We start from the raw sequence: 19363 nt of genomic DNA, 5'->3' as shown, positions 1-19363 counted from the left end.
AAGTGAGTTAGTTCAATGAAGGCTCAAAGCCAAAGTATTTTTGGAGGAAACCTCAATTTTAGAAATGCAGAAGCATACACACAAACACACACACACAGTAGAAGTGAAATTTGTGCTTTGTATTAATCCCCTCCCCCCTCCCATGTATGGGAATTAAATTATAGCGAGCGGATATTGGAAAAAAAAACTCTCGGATTGATCCCACGTGTGCCCGATCGAACTTTCAGCTTCCGATTTGTTCCCGTGAGGGTATTTGAAATAACGAAGAAAACATTGAGCAGCACGAATAGAACATTTGTATTGAAATTCAAACACAATGGCCTCCAAAATGAACTAATGTAATGAAGAATGCAGTCGAAAGAGACTCTCATTAGGAGGCGGAAACGGGAAATGGACCGTATTTAAAATACATATATACGTCATCTACCTATATGTACCTAAAGGAACAAATATCCATTTGCTCGATATGTAATGTAAGTATTTCAATACCATTGACATTATTAAAAAAAAAAGTTATTGACTCCCGAAAATCTTTTATGACAATTGGACCATCCTATTGATTATGCATAATTTTTTTTTTTTTTTACAAAATATCACCAGTTAAAAATTCCTAAATACATCGTCCGTCCATCTTGGCTTGAAGAAGATTTTTATTTTTACAAGGTCGTTAAGAGTTGTTTGAGACTAAGATACTTTTATCAACTGATAGTACTTTTATACCAAATTGAGAATACGATACTTTCTTCAACTGGCTATCAACATTTTTCAGCAAACTAAGAACCATTTTATACGCAATATTTTTGAGCCGATTTAGAACCACTTCCACTCTTCCGATCGCTTTAATAATTTACCGAAAAATGGAAGTTAGCTCTTACAAAAGGAAGCAAATTTCTCTTAACGAAATGCTAGCGAAGAATTCAATCATTTACAAAATCTACAAAATTTCATCAGAATCGTGCCACCCGAATTCAGTTTGGGGAACACCCACTGTCACAGCGTGGAGACAAGGACGTGACGTTTCGTACTACGCAGTGTGTTTTCACCCTAAGTCTGTTTGGTCCGGTGATTATTGGTCACAAAGCGCTCGCCCATAAGTCACTAAAATCTCTATAACGGAACATTTGGCAGCCGAAAAGTCCATCATATTAACGATTAACTATCATACTAACGAGAACTCGAGTGCCAAATATTCCGTATTCGCGATTTTCTTGGCAAAAATTGGCTTTTGGGCGTTTGCAATGTGACTAATAATCCAATTGCCGTCTGATTATAACCAAAGATCGGCCTGAACGGTTTATTTTCGCACAAAAAAACGGTTCACTATTGTCAACCTGTTTTTTGCTCTCTTCCTTTGAACGTCAATGGAGAGGTCTGGTAAATGCTATTTAATGGCGGAATCCTCGCCGCCTAAGTCTGGTCATAAACATAACAGTTACTTTTTCCATACAATATGAACCTTATATTACAAGCTTTAACACATTTTGAATTCACCGCAAAGAATTATTTCAATTTAGCAACAAATACACTGCTTCACTTCACGTATTCACACTCGTCTTTGAATTTAGAAATTATACAACATAATTTCGATCTATGTAATACACTTGCAGCGTTATAGAAAGGCTTCTGCGTTCGTCGTGAAAAGGCTTTAGAACACGACGACGACAGTCTCCGTTCAAAGCGAAACACGCGAACAATTGCCGATTTCATGCCGTTTCGAATGAAAATAACAAAAAAAAAAAAACGAAACACGCGTATTGTACGACGCGTGACACTATTCCAACGATATGCTAATCTGCTCACTTGTGTCACATAGCAAACGAGTACAAATGAGCATCTATTTACATGGTAAACTAAACCCGCGTACTTTACATTTCTGTACTTGCATCGCGTAACAACCTACCAATGGGAGACTACATGCATACATACATACATATCATCATCATCATATACAGCCATTCGGTGACCGGAAAAATGCACTCTCGAGACATCCAAACTATCAACGATGCCCAAGGAGAACTAACGCAATAGAATTCCACAAAAAAGTGTCTAGGGGTATTTGAATGTTATCCGAGGGTACCAACCTTTTTTTTTTTTTGATTCTATTGCGTAAGTTCTTTTTAGTGCAATTTAGTGCATATTTCCGGGAACCCAACCATTCACCATCCACTGCTGGATGAAGGCCTCTCCAACACGCTTCCACTCATCTCACCTCACACATTTTCCTAATTTCGTCTACCCATCTTCCCCGGGGTCTTCCTTTTACCATTTTGCATTCTCTCTGGTACTATTCAAGCACTTCTTTTTTCCACTTTTCGTCCATTCTTCTAGCCACGTGGCCTGCCCATTGCCATTTCAATCTCTTTACTCTATCTACTATGTCCACTACCCTTGTCATACTTCTCACCCACGTGTTCCGCTTCATGTCTTTCCTCGTTATGCCGAGCATACGGCGTTCTTTACTTCTTTGAGTGCATTGAACTTTGTGTAGCATCTTGTCGTTCAGTGTCCAAGTTTCACATCCATACGTCATCACTGGCAAAACGCATTGATCGAAGATTTTTTCTTCAGACAGAGGGGCATTTTTGATTTAAAAACCACATTCATTCGTCCAAATGCACTCCATCCTAATTTCACACGTCTCTTTATCTCTTCAACTTTACTACCGGACATATCAATTATTTGACCTAAATATAAATCATTTTTTACTACTTCTACTGGTTTTTCATCTAATGAGATGCTATCGGGCATGCAATAACTATTGAACACTAGTGGTTTTACCCGGCTTCGCTCGGTATTAGTAATATAAACCGCTTAAACATGACTAATCTTATAGTTATTATATATTGAACATTAGTTAAGTCTTATTTACGTTGATTTTTAATCCTACTTTCCTATTTTATCTGTCCAGCTGTGTTAGTCTGTTAAGTAGGTCAGCTGGGTCACGAGCTATTAAAACTATATCATCTGCGAACTGAAGATGAATCAAGAAGCGATACATACATATATGTAATACATACAAAATCACAAAAGAGATGAGTGGAAAGATTTCGAGTCGAGGCGTGGAAAGTCTTCAGAAATATGATTGGGCTTCGTCGAGCGGTGACAAGTTGACGGTCAAATTAGCATTCGAGGAGCTTTCGCGAGATATGTCCAGTACGAAAGCTCGTTGGAGCTTTCGGACGAAGCTTGCGATATATTTCCGTCCCCTGGGCGTCAATCACTCACCGCTCGACAGATTCCATTCCTCGGAGGCGTTTCGAAAAGTTCAAAAGAAGTTTTGCACGCGTGGTGAAACAAAAAAAAGTCGCACAGTTTGTGTGTGTGGGTATGCGGGTAAAATAAACAAGGAAAACGCGCGACTTCGGAGCTCGATATAAGAGTCGTCTCGACATTAAAATACCTAAAAAAAAAAAAACAACAATGCAATTAGACAGATGCAAGTATTTATAGGTTGTTCAATATTCCGAAACGGTTAGGTGATGACAAAGTAGTAGTGGAGAAATACGCCTATTCAGCTATAAAACATTGCAGAATTCATTCGCCGAATACATTAACCCTTTGAATGCTGATCAACGCTGATAGGCGTTTTGCCAACAAGTCCATGAGGCTAAAAAACGCCGATAGGCGTTGTAGTTTGAATATGAACAAATTAAACAAGAATACTACCCACTAAGCCTTTCCAGGTAGCATTGAAAAAAAATCCCAAAAATACACAGACACACACAGGCGTACACATTTTTTCTATATCATGAAAACGTGATCAGTGTTCGATTCTGAGCTCGAATCAGTCATAATCTCGAGTTCGAATTTTTGCATGATCACTTCATCTATTGTTACTACGTATGTACGTACATAGATAAAGTAAAAAATGCATTGAACATGGGGCGTGTAGTGCGTGTCATTCATTTGTCAACTTTTATAAAGACTTGTTTAGACCGGAATTTATGAATTTATTACCATAGCAGAATTTCCCGTTGGAAATCCCTAGCTGCTGAGTATTTTAGTTTGTGGCTTGGCATTTAGATTGTGAGCATTACATTTTAACAATAATGAAGAAGATGGAACTATGTAGTTTTGGAAAAATACGTTCGTTAATAGACTTGTTTTGTTTATTTTATATTGTTGCAAGATGTTGCAAGAGAGTCTAAACACACCTTTACAAAACTCGAAATCCTCGGCGGTAGTTATCTAGGGTTTGTTTGTATTAGCTACAATTTTTATTATACCTGCTTTCTATTGGATTTCTAAATAATTCTAGTTGGAAATCTGGGCGGAATATTCAGCCTGGCGGGCTTTCAACAGAAAAGACGTCAACACTTAAAGGGCTAACCAGCAGAATATACTAGTATAATGCTATGAACAACGTGGTCACGGGTTCAAATACAACTGGTTTCTGCTGGCCTTGGATTTGTGACTCCAGGTCGATCGTTTCCTATCAGAGTTTGCCTTTTAATTAATTTTAATTCTAACAATTCCAATAAATTGGCAAACTTACCCATTCTCTCGCAAATCTTGACTTTTCAGCAATATCGAATTTCACCGAATTGAATAAAATACTGCAAATTTACAAATTTGACCATAAATGTCTCTGTGGATATTAATTGAATCTCGCTGAATTGTTTAAAAATGCTGTAATTTACAAATTTGACCATAGATGTCTTTGTTGATGTTAATTGATGTTAATTGTGTTTACTTTGTATAATTCTAATTCTAACACTTGTATAAAAATGTACAATGTTTCTGGCCAGGAGGCGCATTGGGGTTACCTGTAAGCCCTCCTGATATAAATAAATAAATAAAATAAAATATATCGACGGCTTAGTGCACAAATAAATTGTATATGAATATATATGTATATAATTCATTCCACTGACGTATCCTATGTAAGTATTAGGTACAAAAATAGCATTTATTGGTATGTTGAATCGAATTTCATATTGCTACGGAATCTTTAAGCAAATTTACATATATTATAAATATGGCAAACAATATCTTGCTTACTATCATTAAATTTTATGAGTTTGTTTCGTGTTGTAAAAAAACGGATTTGCGGATGTAAAAAAAATTAATCAAACGAGCCGTTTCCATACGATAAAACTACGTATGTCCATATATTAAAGCATAAAAACAAAAAATTATGAATGCAACAGTGTCCATTGTCGAAATGTGTCCATTTAGAATTTGATTCTAAATGGACCCATTTAGAATCAAATCATTTTATCACACCTAGCTAGCAAATCAAATTGTTTTATCACATCTAGCTAGAACTTTGATTCGTTAATTAAATTTTACATAAACATTTTCTTATAACTGACATCAAATTACGCATCAGTTGAATTGAAGCAGCACAGTAATACAAGAAGAAATAAAACTACGTAGATATATACAATATACATATATGTATATTAAAATAAAAAGACAGAGTGAAAAGGGTGGATTTATTTGAAGTTCACCGGAGGCACTCGAAAGTCGCGATTCATCCCCATTTAAGTTGCGCCAGAGGGCACTTAAAATTTAATTAAATAAAAACGGCAGCGAGTTAAAGAACTTAACGAAGTGTCGTTCTTATCGGACGCCCCTCAAATCGCTTAGGAGTGCTTGAACAAACACGATGCTTCGCGCCATTAATCGCCAACACCGATACAAAAATAGACGACAAGCCAAAGGACAATGGACGTGTGCTTCTAAAGCGAGGACCGCAGACGAAAAATAAAACGTCAAATATGTTAAAAAACATTCGCCAAAAAGAGAGCATTTTCACGGAACCAATCACACGAAAATTCGTAATAAATTCAATAAAAAAAAATCACAAGTAGAGCAAAAGTATATATAAGATTCTTATAAGTAACCGATTAATGATTCGTTGACGTTTTTTTTTTTTTTTGATCTTTTATAAATTTAAACAATGGCATCAATCACTGCATATCTGACGTGCCTTTTGAGTGTGGTGAGTCAGGTGTGGCCGCTAAGTGAGCCAACTGCCAGATAATACGGCTGACAACGGCAAATTAGTACGTCTTGGGTCGTGATGGACTGTTTATCGTCATTATTCCGCCCAAGAGGCATCTAGTATGTCCACATATCAATTACCAAACATTAAAAAGTCCAGAGTATTGTAATGCAGAAGCGGCGCAGAACAACTGTTATTGTAACAAAACCAGATTATAAACGCGATCAAAATAAACGTTTCCTTTCGGATCGTTCGTTCGTTTGTGAATATTTCCTACCAAAATAGACGGGAAATCTGCTTTATACGACCATCTCTCGTGTGTATTTAAAGATATTGAACTGTATTCGAACGGTTGAAATATGAATATTTTAGCATCGAAGAGGATTTGTATCGAAATTAGCGCCTCTAAAATACACATGAGCCAACATTATTGTAGTAGTATTGTATAACTCTGAAGGTGAAACATTACATGAAATGGGAATCAAATAACATTAAAATGTTAAATTTGTATGCTTTTGGATTGAACATACATATACACGAATGGGTGTCCAGTCAAAACCGCGCCGATATAAGAGTGTGGCGTCAAAGCCGCGCGAGACAAAACTGCGAAGCGTCAAAAGAGCCATATGCAGTTGAGGGTTACATGGGTCATGGGACAAATGCAAATGCACCAAGAAAAAATATGAAACATAACAATTTAGATTAAAACAGGTCATGTGACCGTATCATCTTAAATAGCAAACGTTTTTAAAAAAAACCCGAATAAATTGTAATGGATAATACTCGCGAGTTGAATAAGATGTGGGATTGTAGAGGTTTGAATCAATAAATATATTGAAAAGTGGAGATTATGAATATATGAACTATATTTATAGTTGGGCTATTTAGTATTTTATTTTTGGGAAGAGTTTCAAGCTCTTTGCAACTAATTCTGCTGTTTTGTCAAATGTCAAGTTAAAGTCAGACTAATGCGATGATCGTTATTTGATCTTGAAAAAGTTTTGATCGTAGATTAAAAGATGGTCATGGGCAGAGCGATAGTCAGTATTCAACACAAATCGATTTACTGTTTATTGAAAAGGACCGTAAAAAAACGACAATATTTATATTTAACGCATTTTAAAAACTACAACAATTTTATTTTTCATTACTATTGACATAAATTTTTTTTCATACATTCTTGGCGAGCTTTTGTTAGCGCGCTCATTTGTCGATTCACGGTTTTTTGCCTCGCGCTGCTTTGTCTCGCACAGCTTTGACGCCGCGCTCTTATGTCGGCGCAGTTTTTTTACAGCGCGCTTAAGTCGGGGTACTACTCGAATGCTACCTATTAAAGTATTTTTTTAGGTAGTGGAATTGAAGAAATCATTAAGTACATATGTATGTACATAAATAGTTTCTGATAAGGATGACTATAAGGTTAAAAGTTAATAAAGATGTTACAAAAAAAATAATAAAATAAATTGTATCGATGGTTATCACTTTTGGAATTCAAAAAGTAGATAATGATTATTTTTAAGTGGATTTAGATAGATAAGTTGTTTTTTTAATTAAATAAAATACTCACTGTTACGATATGAAGATCTTTTTCGATATCACAAATATGTTAATACCGAAACGTGTCAATTTTCACTGCGCGATATCGGTCACCAATCAAAAAATGTTCACCGAATTCATTTTCAATTTAACGTGTCTATCATATAGGAATGAAGATAGATCGTCGATTCAGCATTCGAATCCGGAAAAATTCCGATCGACGGCGCCGTACATAATTGGCGTCCGATTTTCCCGAAATTTTCCGATCGGAGGAGTGACGAAGGTCGACGTTAGACCTTAGCGACCGTGCGCGCACATTTGCTCTCTTCCTATTTTCTTTTTCATATTAAATTACCTTCATTACAAAAATGCACGTCAGGTGTCAAATTACGCGAGCAAAGCGCTAACACCGAACGCGCTGGGAAACTTCCAATGACATAAAAAGGGTCCACTCATCAAAATTAGCGCTGGGAAAAAATATTAACGGAGCGAAAATTCAACACCCAGAAGAGAGGCGACCTTTTTCTTTGAAGGCGGGGGCAAAAAAAAAAAAAAACATAAAACGAAAATTGGATGAAGTCGACCCTGTCAAAGAGGAAGTGAATTTTTCACGGGGTTCTCCAATCAAGATTTTGGACCTTAGATTAAGCGGAGCGAGCACGGCACCCATTTGTCAAAGGGCCGTTCGGAAGAGGTCATAAATCTGTGTAGCTCGATCGTCGGGGAAATCTCGCGATTAGGGATTGCTTATTGACTCATTTCCTGCGAGAGGAGGGCAACATCAGAGGGTCCGTTGGCTCGTTATTCACTCGTGATGCGTTTATTTTTCACGGACAAATCGAACTTGTCGACGCTGCAAATTGACCGTTAATACTATTTTTTTTTTGACAGCTTACAAAATATAACAAAAGATGGCGGGCAAAAAAATCCACCGGTTTGAAACTTGGATTGTTGTTATACTGGTCGATTGTAGATGTCGCTCTCTACGTGCGCTTGTAATTATGTATGCAGATGAGGCCAGCATCTTTGGTGCATGAGATACGGCCAGGGGTAGTGAACCGTGCGTGCGAGTGAGTGGATAGTAAATTACGAGGTCCAGATTGATGGGGCAAACAGTGTCAAATCATCGGGGAGTCAGCCAGTGGCTATTTGCCGAGTAATTTGTGCCCGAGGATAGCCCCACCCTCTTCCACCCACTCAAACAACGCCCACTAATTTATTAGGCAAACAAAGTGGGGAGGCGAGGATGGGGAGGGCTGGAAGACAGGGCCGCTACCACTCGCACTCCAGCAAACGATGCTCTTATTTATGTCCGAGAATAGTTTTATGGGGAAAGTTTTGGAACGGCAGTTTTTAGTTCAAAAAACGAACGGTGTATAAAATCTACAATGGAATATATTCGGTTATTCGGTTCAAGGTTTCTGAATTGACCGATATCGATTCTGAATTGTGACGCGTTTAATTTATACGATTGTTTCACTAGTTCGATTAATCAAGAGGTCAAATTCAATATAATTACCTGAGGATATATTACTGAATATTATAACATATGGGTATGAAACAAAATAAGACGAGTTTTAAGTTTGAATAAAAAAATCTTTTGTTTTGGTCGAAGTAATTTCATTGTTCGATTTGAATTGATTTGATGCATATTAAAGAATTCATAAAAAATCATGATAGTTCTAATTGGCAGGGTAAAGAAAAACGACTTTTAGACGTCTTAGAGACAATTGGAAAGTAGATTCATCAGCCTGTTATACATACGTATATTTGTATACGTTTGTAGACATACTTGAGCGTTGTAAAACGAATGAAGATTAAATTATTTACACATGTGAACACATTTCCTTACACGCATACCTTTATATAGGTATTTGAATACACAATCTTCAAATGAGGTAATGTTGTAAGTACCACATAGGATCAAATGCATTTTATACGTGATTTGCGGTGTATTTGCACCCTTTAAATTTTTTTGAAATGCCGCCTCCTAAAGTATTAATTGCGCTGGCATTTATACTGACAATATTATAAACATATGGATATATGTACATATATTGATCAGTACATTTAGTAAGTCTTACGACTGGGTGAATAATGATCATATCTTTAGCCACCATGATCATGGTAATATTTAATAGTTGAAAAAGACGACGTTTTAGAAGTTATCCATTTAGTATTATGAAAGTGGTACATACAACGTTAATATGGCACTTAATCATGACACAAATGATGCCACTTAAAACGTTTTGTTATTAGTTTTTAGATTTACTTTTCTAATATCTTAGATTTATTGATTGATCATTACATGGTTATAATAAATCGCAGAAGAATCCTAGCTTATTAATAAATGTCGCAAGAATGAATTTATGCATTATTTATTTAATTAAACAGTTTTAAGTCTCTGCTGAAAACTTAATCAATGAAAAGGTTTGGCAAATTTTGTCTAAATATATTCCATTGGATGTTTTAAAGTATATCCAATACTATGTACAATGTGAATACTTTTATAATTCATATCGTATCTAGAATTTTGTTGTTTGATATGATTGACACCACCAATATTACATTCTACCCACTTTATAGAAGCCAAGGAGTAATACAAAGTCAATCTATTTCAAAAACACTTTATTACACGATCTAAAGAACGTTTTATCGTTATGAAGGTAGTTTCAAACGTTTTGCAGATGGATAGAAACTGAGGATTGTTGCAAACTAAAATGTTATAAGAGCAGGATGAGAGTATGAAGAAGAGAAATTATTAGATTTAAAAAAAATAATTATTTAAATAACCTTAGAAGGAGCCCTGTCCAATTGTCGACGATGATAAAGTGCCTACGGAGCAGCACGATACTAGTGGATACACGCATTATCTAATAGACCAGAATGAACCAACAATGAATTGAAATTCGCAAGTTTGACTATAACTCACACGTGCCGAAATCCAAATAGCGTTTCAATTTGCGATTCAACATTTAAATGCAACGCCCCCCGTTGAAGAACTAACAGTGAATACGAGCACACATCCTCCTCGTTAAATCGGCTCAAACAGACCTGTTGCTCTCGAATCGGCGTTAAGAAGTCCTCTCGTTCGTCGGTTGGCCCAATGTAAAAATCTCCAGCTGAGGGATCGTTTACACTGGCAATTCACCCAACTCAAACACGACCCGAACGAACTCCTCTCGAAGTGAGAATCCAACCGGCGAAAAGTCAAGTTTTTCGTTATCCAATTTAACCGCGGCGCCAAGTTCAAGCCGAAGTAATAAGACAATAAGTTGCGCAATATAAGTGTAACATACCTTTGGGGGTTGGGAAAGCTGGCCGTGTTCGGTTTGTTACCTCGTTAAAGTAATCTGCCCTTTTGGGCAAGAGTCTCGGGGCTAGTTCGACTTTATGGGTTCGCGAAACAAACACAAAGTACCCACAGGATGTAAATGCTACCGTTGTAGTAATTTAACGAGCAATTACGGAAAAACAAGCCAACATTTTCCCTTACTTTGCAAAAGGGATAAATCTGGTCAGGGACCTGTTTAACGCGAGCGAACTCGCCTTATTAGCAACATTAAATAAACACATGCTATCTTGCGGATAAATATTTGTGTTAGCTATCAAAAGGTCAAAAATTATGTTAATGTTGGTTTTGAAATACGGTTGCTACCACATTTTGTAACCCTCTAGCTTTATAATGTTTCCTTTATAATAGTGTAAATACATTTTGTATATATTACAAAAGTGGAATGTAATATTAATTTAGAAGGTTTTATTATGATTTATAAATGTAGTTACAACTATAACATCTATTTACTTTAATTTAAGTTTATTGAATTAAATTATATACGAGTATATGTAGTATTTAACATATACTACAGTATTATATTTTAAAGTATTAATTAGGCTTTGAAACAAAAGTTTCATATCATTATGAGTGTATAATAAATACAAATTTTTGTAAAGTCGAGGGCAATTAGAAATAGTACTGAGGAACAAAAAAAAAAGTTACCGGAGAGTAGGCTAATCAATCTTTACTAAATTTGACACATTGAAGTGGAAAATGACAATGATTTTGTTCATTTTCTTTCTTTAATGAGATATGAGCGTTTAAAACAATGGGAAATTTTTACAGATTTTCATATTTTGCAATCTCTAACTTAAAATTTAGTATTGCTGTGCCAAAAATGAGTGTTGGAATCAATAATCAGATATTTTTTTTTATGACTGGTTTTTTTTATTACTTTAAAATACTTAGCAGTCTTTAACTCAAAATCTAATATACCTGTGCCAAAAGTGAGTATTGTAATCAATAGTTACGTGTTTTTTCTATTAATTGTAATTTTATTGTTTTACTTTTTATAATTAATTATCTAGCGAATTTTCAAAGTCTAAAATATATTTTATGAGTCTGTTACGCTAATTTTTCACTTTACCGCGTTTATAATGCTTTATATCTAAATATTTTATATTTCATATTAACATAAGTGGTAAATATTGAAACGCAGTAATAAATAAAACATAAAAATAACCCAATAAATGTATGATATCTCGAAAAAAGGGGCAACACAAGTATATTCTAGTAAGAGCAACATAAGTATACTCATAATTGAAAAGAAACAAATGAAAATCATTGTTATTTTCGAATTCAGTTGATTAAACTTATTAAAGATTAATTACTCTCCGCTCAAGTAAGTTAAAAACGTGATTTTTTGTTGCTCAGTGTAATTAATGGAAAATTTATAATAGATAATAAATGTGTTTGAATCGGATGGGTATGATATAAATTCAAGAGGTATAATAACATTGAATGTGTGTATATAGATAAGTAATATAATTTCTTAAAGTGTATTAGGCAGATATGTAAACAGAGATAATTTAACAGTAAAGTTTGTTTGTTGATAAGAGTGATGTCACGATCGATAACAAACAACATTCAATAAATGGGAAAAATAGGTTGAGCGTTTTATTTTCAAACTATACGTATCATGAAATACGAGAGTATACCAAAATATTTATATAATTCATATCAAAGGATAGTTTTCGAGAGTCGAAAGCGTGTTAAGCGGATTGCACATCCTAAAGCAATTTAGCGAGTTGTTTTCGCCCGGCAACTTTGATAATAACTGCTGTATTAAACTCGACAACTCGCAATAAAGTTTAAGTAAGCAATTACGAGGTGTTAAAACGTCGTAAACGTTACACAACACAATGATTAGAAAAATCTCATTACATCCGCGATGCAATTTCACTCTGACGAAAGGAAAAATCTCGAGAATATAATAAGTACAAATAACACAAAGTGTTAGTGGTTAATATTGGACACATTCAGCTGTTAAAATGTTAAAAAATAAATAAATGTAAATTTATATTTAAATATATAACACATGGACACAACTCACCCCGACTAGCGTTTTGATATTGTGTAATGCGTCCTGCGCTTTCAGCGCTGCTTTTCGCGTGAAAAACGTCACAAAACAGCACCCTGAAACAAATAGCAAAACAAAACATACTTGTGTTTAACAATGACGAAACATATCACAGATCAAACATGAACATACGGACGGAAACATGCCGCCGACGAGCGAAAGGTGAGACAATTTTTAACTAATGTTGTTAAATATATAATATAAATACATATGGTTTGTATGCAAGTGATATAATATATTAAAATAAAACGAAAAAGCAAGCATATGTGATTGTTTTGTCCAACGGAAGAGTTTCAACCGATTTTTAGTATGAATTATATCATCCAGGCACAAACAGAAGTGGGATAAAAAGTTGCAATCTATTTATACGTCTAATCATGTATAATATATGGGAGTTCACTGAGAATAGTATTTTATTTATGTAAAGTTACCCAGATGATTCACTTCTAGCCATTAAACATTCAGTATTCGAAAAGTTCTACTTTTAGTTCCAAATTACATATGTTACAGTCCAAGTGTACATTTCGTTTGGTCATGAACATACTAGTTTGTTCATACACGAACCAGTCTGTCTAGTTTTAGTATACACAATTTATAACAAATTGACAAACGAATTACATAGTTCGTTCATGCACAAACTACACTGAGCAACAAAAAAATTTCAATTTTTACTTACCGGAGCGTAGACTAATCAATCTCTTATAAGTTTGAGCTACTGAATTTGAATATGACAATATTTTTTGTTGCTTACTCTCGTTTAAAAGATACATATGAAAATATGTGCAAATTTGACAAATTTTTGGTATTTACAATCTTTAATTCAAAATATAGTATTGCTGTGTTAAAAGTGGGTATCAGAATCAATAGCCAGATGTTTTTTCTATAGATTGTAATTTTTTTTAATTTTTTTAAAATACATAGAATGAGTTATTTAGCGAATTTTAAAAGTAAAAAATTTATATATTTTTTACGAGATAATTTCGCTAATTTTTCACTTTATTATATTTATAAAAGTTGGTTTTAAACTCAATGTTTTTTATTTACCTTAACGTAATAATTCGAGCGGTAAATGATTTAAAATTACAATATGAAATATTCTAGGCTCATCGCTCATCCTTCGTACGAGAGAGTGAGCGAGTGATATGGAGTGATGCGTTCTCCATTCTTCATCTCAAAGACTACAAAAGCTAAAAATCTGTAACAATTGCCTATCTATTTAAATGCTCATATCTTTTAAACGAAAAAAAACCAACAAAAATCATTGTCATATTCGAATTTAGTTGGTCAAACTTAGTATAGATTGACAAGTTTCTGCTCCAGTAATTTTTTTTGTTGCTCAGTGCTTATAATCATAAGTTTAAGTATTCTAAATCGTTTGTCCCATCCTTTATATATGTATGTACATATGTATTCTTACTCTGGATTGCAATATTTTCAATATTAGTTATAATGCGGTTTCTATAGGATTTCAAATACATTAGCATTTTAAAGGTTTTGACAGCTAAAATTTCATACGACAACTGGTGAGTCTATTTGAAGATACACATTTGACTGTAAAACAAATAGTTATGAACAAACAAGTATGCTCATGAACGAACCGAAGTGAACACTTCGACTGTAATATATGTAGTTTTAGTCTATAGTATATCTATGAGGTCGTGTTTTTGTCACGAAAATAATATTGATATTAAAAGTTAATATCTAATTAAATGGTGGCTTTCACAAAATTTCCCTCCGGGTTATATTTAACATTTTTTTATACACGACACATGCAACGCCTTATATATATACGTATATTGATATCATATTTTTTACATATTTTCTAGGCTTACAGCTGAGAGGCTTTCGGTCCACGGAATGACAAAGACACATGAGTGATTTACGGGACGAATCAATCATACGTAATTGCTTTAACGTTTTATTACGAGCCCGTGGGAAATCTACGCTATTGTTTTTACGATGGAAAATTGACGTCGAAGGCTTTCCGCATTCGATGTATAGATATATATTCAATATTTATGTATTTTTTTTGGAAACTGACCTTTACTGGTGCCGGTGACTTTATCCCTAAGTACGTTGATTTGATGAACCCTTCCGAATTCTTCGAACATTTGCCGCAGGTCATTTTCGTCCATCGAGCGCGGCACCTGCCCGACGAACATCTGAAAAATAAACAATAAATAAGTCTACAATATACAATGTGTGTATAATATTATATGAAATCGAATATGTGTCGAAGATAAAGGGGACAAAACAAAAGGGAAAGAAAAAGTGGGGCAAAAGTACGAAGGGGAAACTTTTGTGATGTTGATCTGTATAGTTTGTCCAAACGAGAAGTAATTTTGATACTTTATTACGTTTCCTTTCTGGAATCTCGGCTGGGTCTAATTCAAAGGAAATTATTTCGGGTCGTCGCTACAATCGCAGGGTTCAGCTTTCGGCAGCTGTAATGTTGACCCTTGTACTCTTCTAATGCGTACATTTTATTATGTGAAGGGGTTTGAGGGCGAGTTCATATAACGGATATTATCGCGAGTAATTTTGTCGCCTTGTAACAATTGCCCAATAAATAAATGTTAAACCCGATTTATCGATAATAATAACCAAAAATATTTCTATATATATAGTAGTCTACATTGGATACAAATCAGCGTTAATAGTGCACTATCTATATATGTACATACATGAACCAAATTTATCATTTTGACAAATGGTGATATGAATCTTTACGATAATGTCTGTAAATTGGACACAACAGTATTTTGATAAGCTTAATATCGATGATAAAATTTGTACCATTTGCTGTAAATATTGTACATATACATATATTTCATAATATAATTTGTATTGCATGATAAACGTATATTATTTCAAATGTACGTAGTTTATTGTCATATTCGCAGTTATAAAAATGATAAATGCGATTTATTTTTGGAAATTATTTGGAGACGAAATAAAAAAAAAAACTGCTATTTCTACACATTTAAATATATTTCCAATAAATTCAGGCAATGTTTCTTTTAGTCATATAATATTGTATTTCTATGTAGATAGACTGTCGATCTTGTTAGCAAAAAATGTTTAAATATGTATTAAGGAAAAACGAGCTCGGCAAAACCCTAAATTTCAATGTCAAGATTAATAGCTTTCGAACGATAAAGTCTTAAAGAGATGAAGTTCGTGGTTTTTGATCAGGAATATAAAATACGATTTGATATATTGGGGTTTTGCGGGGTTTATATTCGATTCCTGGATCGATCCATCATTAATATATAATTTAAATATACATACGTACAAACAGGGCTGTACGATAGGAATATAAGATTATAGACTTTTTTAATATGATCAAAATTAAAGACAAGCAAAATAAATGTAAAGTACGAACTATTTTAATCATTAATATCGACAACTACATACGTACATACATATGTATATATGAGCATAAAAAACCAAGCTTAGTATATTTTTACTGCCATCTCTTATTGAAATTTCAAAGCTTAAATTAAATCTTAAGGTTTTTGTCATCAGAAAAGTTGTATGTATCTAAGGATGCCACGTTGGCGTCCGCGGTTGTTTGAACAAAGCAATGGTAGGACGACAACGTGGCGTTCACGGTCGTTAAAGTGTTAATACATAGGTACATATATTTTAGTAGGTGAAGATTTTTGACTAATAGAAAGCTTTTTAACAGACTTATTTATTTTTTAATATAAATATTATATGTACATGTACATATTATTATTATTATTGTAATTATTATAATTATATAATAATTATTTATTTTATAATTCATTTGTATGTATCATCTATATATTATTTAAATGGACGATAAGGATTGCACCATTCTTCCTATCGTATGGAATAATAAAAGTTATTTTTATTGTAAGGTGACCAAACGTACTGAATTGGGTGGGACAGTCACGGATTTGAGTAGAGTGTCCCGTGTTGAAGTGGGAAAATCCGGGAAATTGGACATGTAACCGTTTTCGAACACGAAATATGTACATTTTTGAGTTTTGATTTTTGTTCGAAATAGTGCGTCTTGCATTTTTGCTAATCGTAGATATGTACTTCAAGATTTGTACATTGCAAGTCAAATGGATATTTTTCGAATCCTGTGAAGAGTTTTTAAATAGTATATTGAAAGAAATTCGCATAAAAATCTGTTTTTAATTACTTACATAGGTGAGTTAAATACTATTTTTTATTATTAACTAGTGGTGTTACCCGGCTTTGCTCGGCAAATGGAAATTGAATGAAAGCCATGGAAAAATCTTCATTTGTGCTTTTATTAAATTTATTATTTGAATTGAAAAAAATTAATAGTTTTTAGCGATCGACCAATCCCAAACGTCTTTGAACAATTCAGCCAATTAGAAACTACTTTGATAACAGCCAATCAGAAACGAATTACAGACGCCGTTTCAGTTTTATAATATACTAGTTGAACCCGGTATGCGTTGCAATGCCACTCACTCTGTTTATTGAAGTGTTCCCGTTCCCATTTTTGGGAGATTTTTTTACAGAAACCAACGCGGGTATGCACACAATAACTCATGTAAGTTTCATCGTAATCGGTTGAATGATATAGGAACGCATACGACACAGACAAACAAACATTGATTTTTATATATACCTATGTATGTATAGAGATATATAAGATTATATTATTATTAATTTTACTGATAGTAATACTTAGTAGTATAAATAGTAGCATGTCCTTTTTATTTTCATATTATTTCGCGTAATTATTCAGATTTGTTTTTATTTTGAAAATATTTTTATTTATAAACTAGATGAACCTGGCATGCGTTGCAATACCACAATAACGCATGCAATTCCCGTTCCCGTTGCCGTTCCCGTTCCCGTTCTCGTTCTCGATCCCGTTCCCATTTGTCGGAAAAATGCAGGCAGCAAACATACATATTTGAAATTATTCAATTGTTTGTTTATTTTACCCTAACAACGCAGGTCGCGACGTGAAAATATTTGAAATTATAGTGTTGCAATGACACTCATTCCCGTTTTTCCCGTGTCCATTCCCGTTTTTGGGCGATTTTTTTTCACAGTTATCTTCCAGGATATGCATACAACAAATGCTGAAAGTTCTATCGTAATCGGTTCTGTGGTTTAGTAGCCTATTCGAGACACACAGACAGACATTCATTTAAATTACTTACATTACAATAAATGTGTAAAAAAATTGATGTCGAAACACTTTCGAATACATATATATGTTACACCGAATCCATGAAATTGTCTATTACAAGCATTCGGCAAGAGAATTGCCGAATGCGTGAAAAATGCAAGCACGTTGCCCAGTTCACGGATTCCGTAAATTCTTTGCCGAATGCGTGAACTGGACAGCGTGTTATATTATAACCAAGTGTCAAAGATACAGCTGAATAAGGATGTTTAATTTACATATTATTATGTATAATATGACTACATACATATGTATGTTTCACTGTTAAAATATTGATCAAAATGTATAAAAATGGCATTAATTTATGTATAAGTCATATGAGATGATCGAAACATATGTATGTAGTCATATTATACATAATAATATGTAAATTAAACTAAATTAAACATCCTCTTTCAGTTGTCACTTTGACACTTGTCCACGCTGTCCAGTTCTAAAAAACAACACCGGAGCGCTGCTGTGTATTTGTCGACTCCATGCTTTCGCCAAAGAATTTGCCAAATCCGTGAACTAGGCAACGTGCTTGCATTTTTCACGCATTCGGCAATTCTCTTGCCGAATGCTTGTAATAGACAATTTCACGGATTCGGTGTAACATATACATACATATCGTAAAAAAATTCAAGCAAAATTGCTTTCAAATGGTTTTCTGTTTAGATACATATGTAGTATATGTATATAGTCAGTTTGGATAGGATCGCATTAATTTTTGACACACATTTCCCTCCCCATATAAAAATTTACACGAATACATAAAAGAGATGTGTTCAAATGGGTAGATTTCCAGGATCGTCTCGCGGGAATTTCTCGGTCGAAAAAAAAAATGGGGAAAAAAATCGTACGTGCCCGTCATACTTAGACGTGGGCCGGATAACCCGAAGTTAGGCGTCCATCAGTACGCAATAATCCGGAACGGTCGTCCTTGACCCGCTTAGTCCGGATTCGGCGGTTTTATCCTCGGGCCAAATCCGGACCGCCGAATCCCCGACCGTGCCGTAAAACACGGATCGCCAGGCCTCCAGAAGCGTCGGTTCGCGACCCCAAGCCTGCGTTACGATCGAATTACTCGCGTATTACTATCGTCGAATTGAGATCCCCTCACTCTCATCCCCCGTTCCGGATCGGGCGGGTTGGAAATTGAAATTTCACGCCATAAAACTAGCGTTTGAACTTTATCCGCGGATCACACTCGGATCCGTATTTCACGCGATAATACAAACGGCCGTGTACCTACCTATACGATCGGCACTTGGG

The 19363-nt window shown here is 34.5% G+C and overlaps 2 protein-coding genes across 11 annotated transcripts in view; one reads left to right on the top strand and one right to left on the bottom strand.

Annotated features, from left to right (window-relative positions):
• LOC143911227 (CUGBP Elav-like family member 2) overlaps positions 1 to 19363 on the bottom strand; it is a 605340-nt gene that overhangs the window by 64796 nt on the left and 521181 nt on the right. For all 10 annotated transcript variants that reach the window (XM_077430030.1, XM_077430026.1, XM_077430029.1 and 7 more), the window contains 2 exons: positions 14945 to 15065; positions 12877 to 12959 (listed from right to left, as the gene is read on the bottom strand). In XM_077430030.1, the coding sequence (XP_077286156.1) occupies positions 12877 to 12959; positions 14945 to 15065 (204 nt within the window). The remainder of the gene's footprint in view (positions 1 to 12876; positions 12960 to 14944; positions 15066 to 19363) is intronic.
• Positions 586 to 4409, top strand: LOC143911233 (uncharacterized). The gene is made up of 2 exons (XM_077430044.1): positions 586 to 676; positions 730 to 4409. The coding sequence occupies exon 2, from the start codon at positions 3033 to 3035 to the stop codon at positions 3375 to 3377; it is 345 nt and encodes a 114-aa protein (XP_077286170.1). The 5' UTR covers positions 586 to 676; positions 730 to 3032; the 3' UTR covers positions 3378 to 4409.

This window comes from Arctopsyche grandis, chromosome 4, assembly GCF_051622035.1.
Source record: "Arctopsyche grandis isolate Sample6627 chromosome 4, ASM5162203v2, whole genome shotgun sequence".
NCBI lineage: Eukaryota > Metazoa > Arthropoda > Insecta > Trichoptera > Hydropsychidae > Arctopsyche > Arctopsyche grandis.
This window is presented reverse-complemented; position numbering and strand designations above follow the sequence as displayed.

Coding starts and splice junctions, on each gene's coding strand:
- LOC143911233 (XM_077430044.1), top strand. CDS start 3,033: ATGAGTGGAAAGATTTCGAGTCGAGGCGTGGAAAGTCTTCAGAAATAT.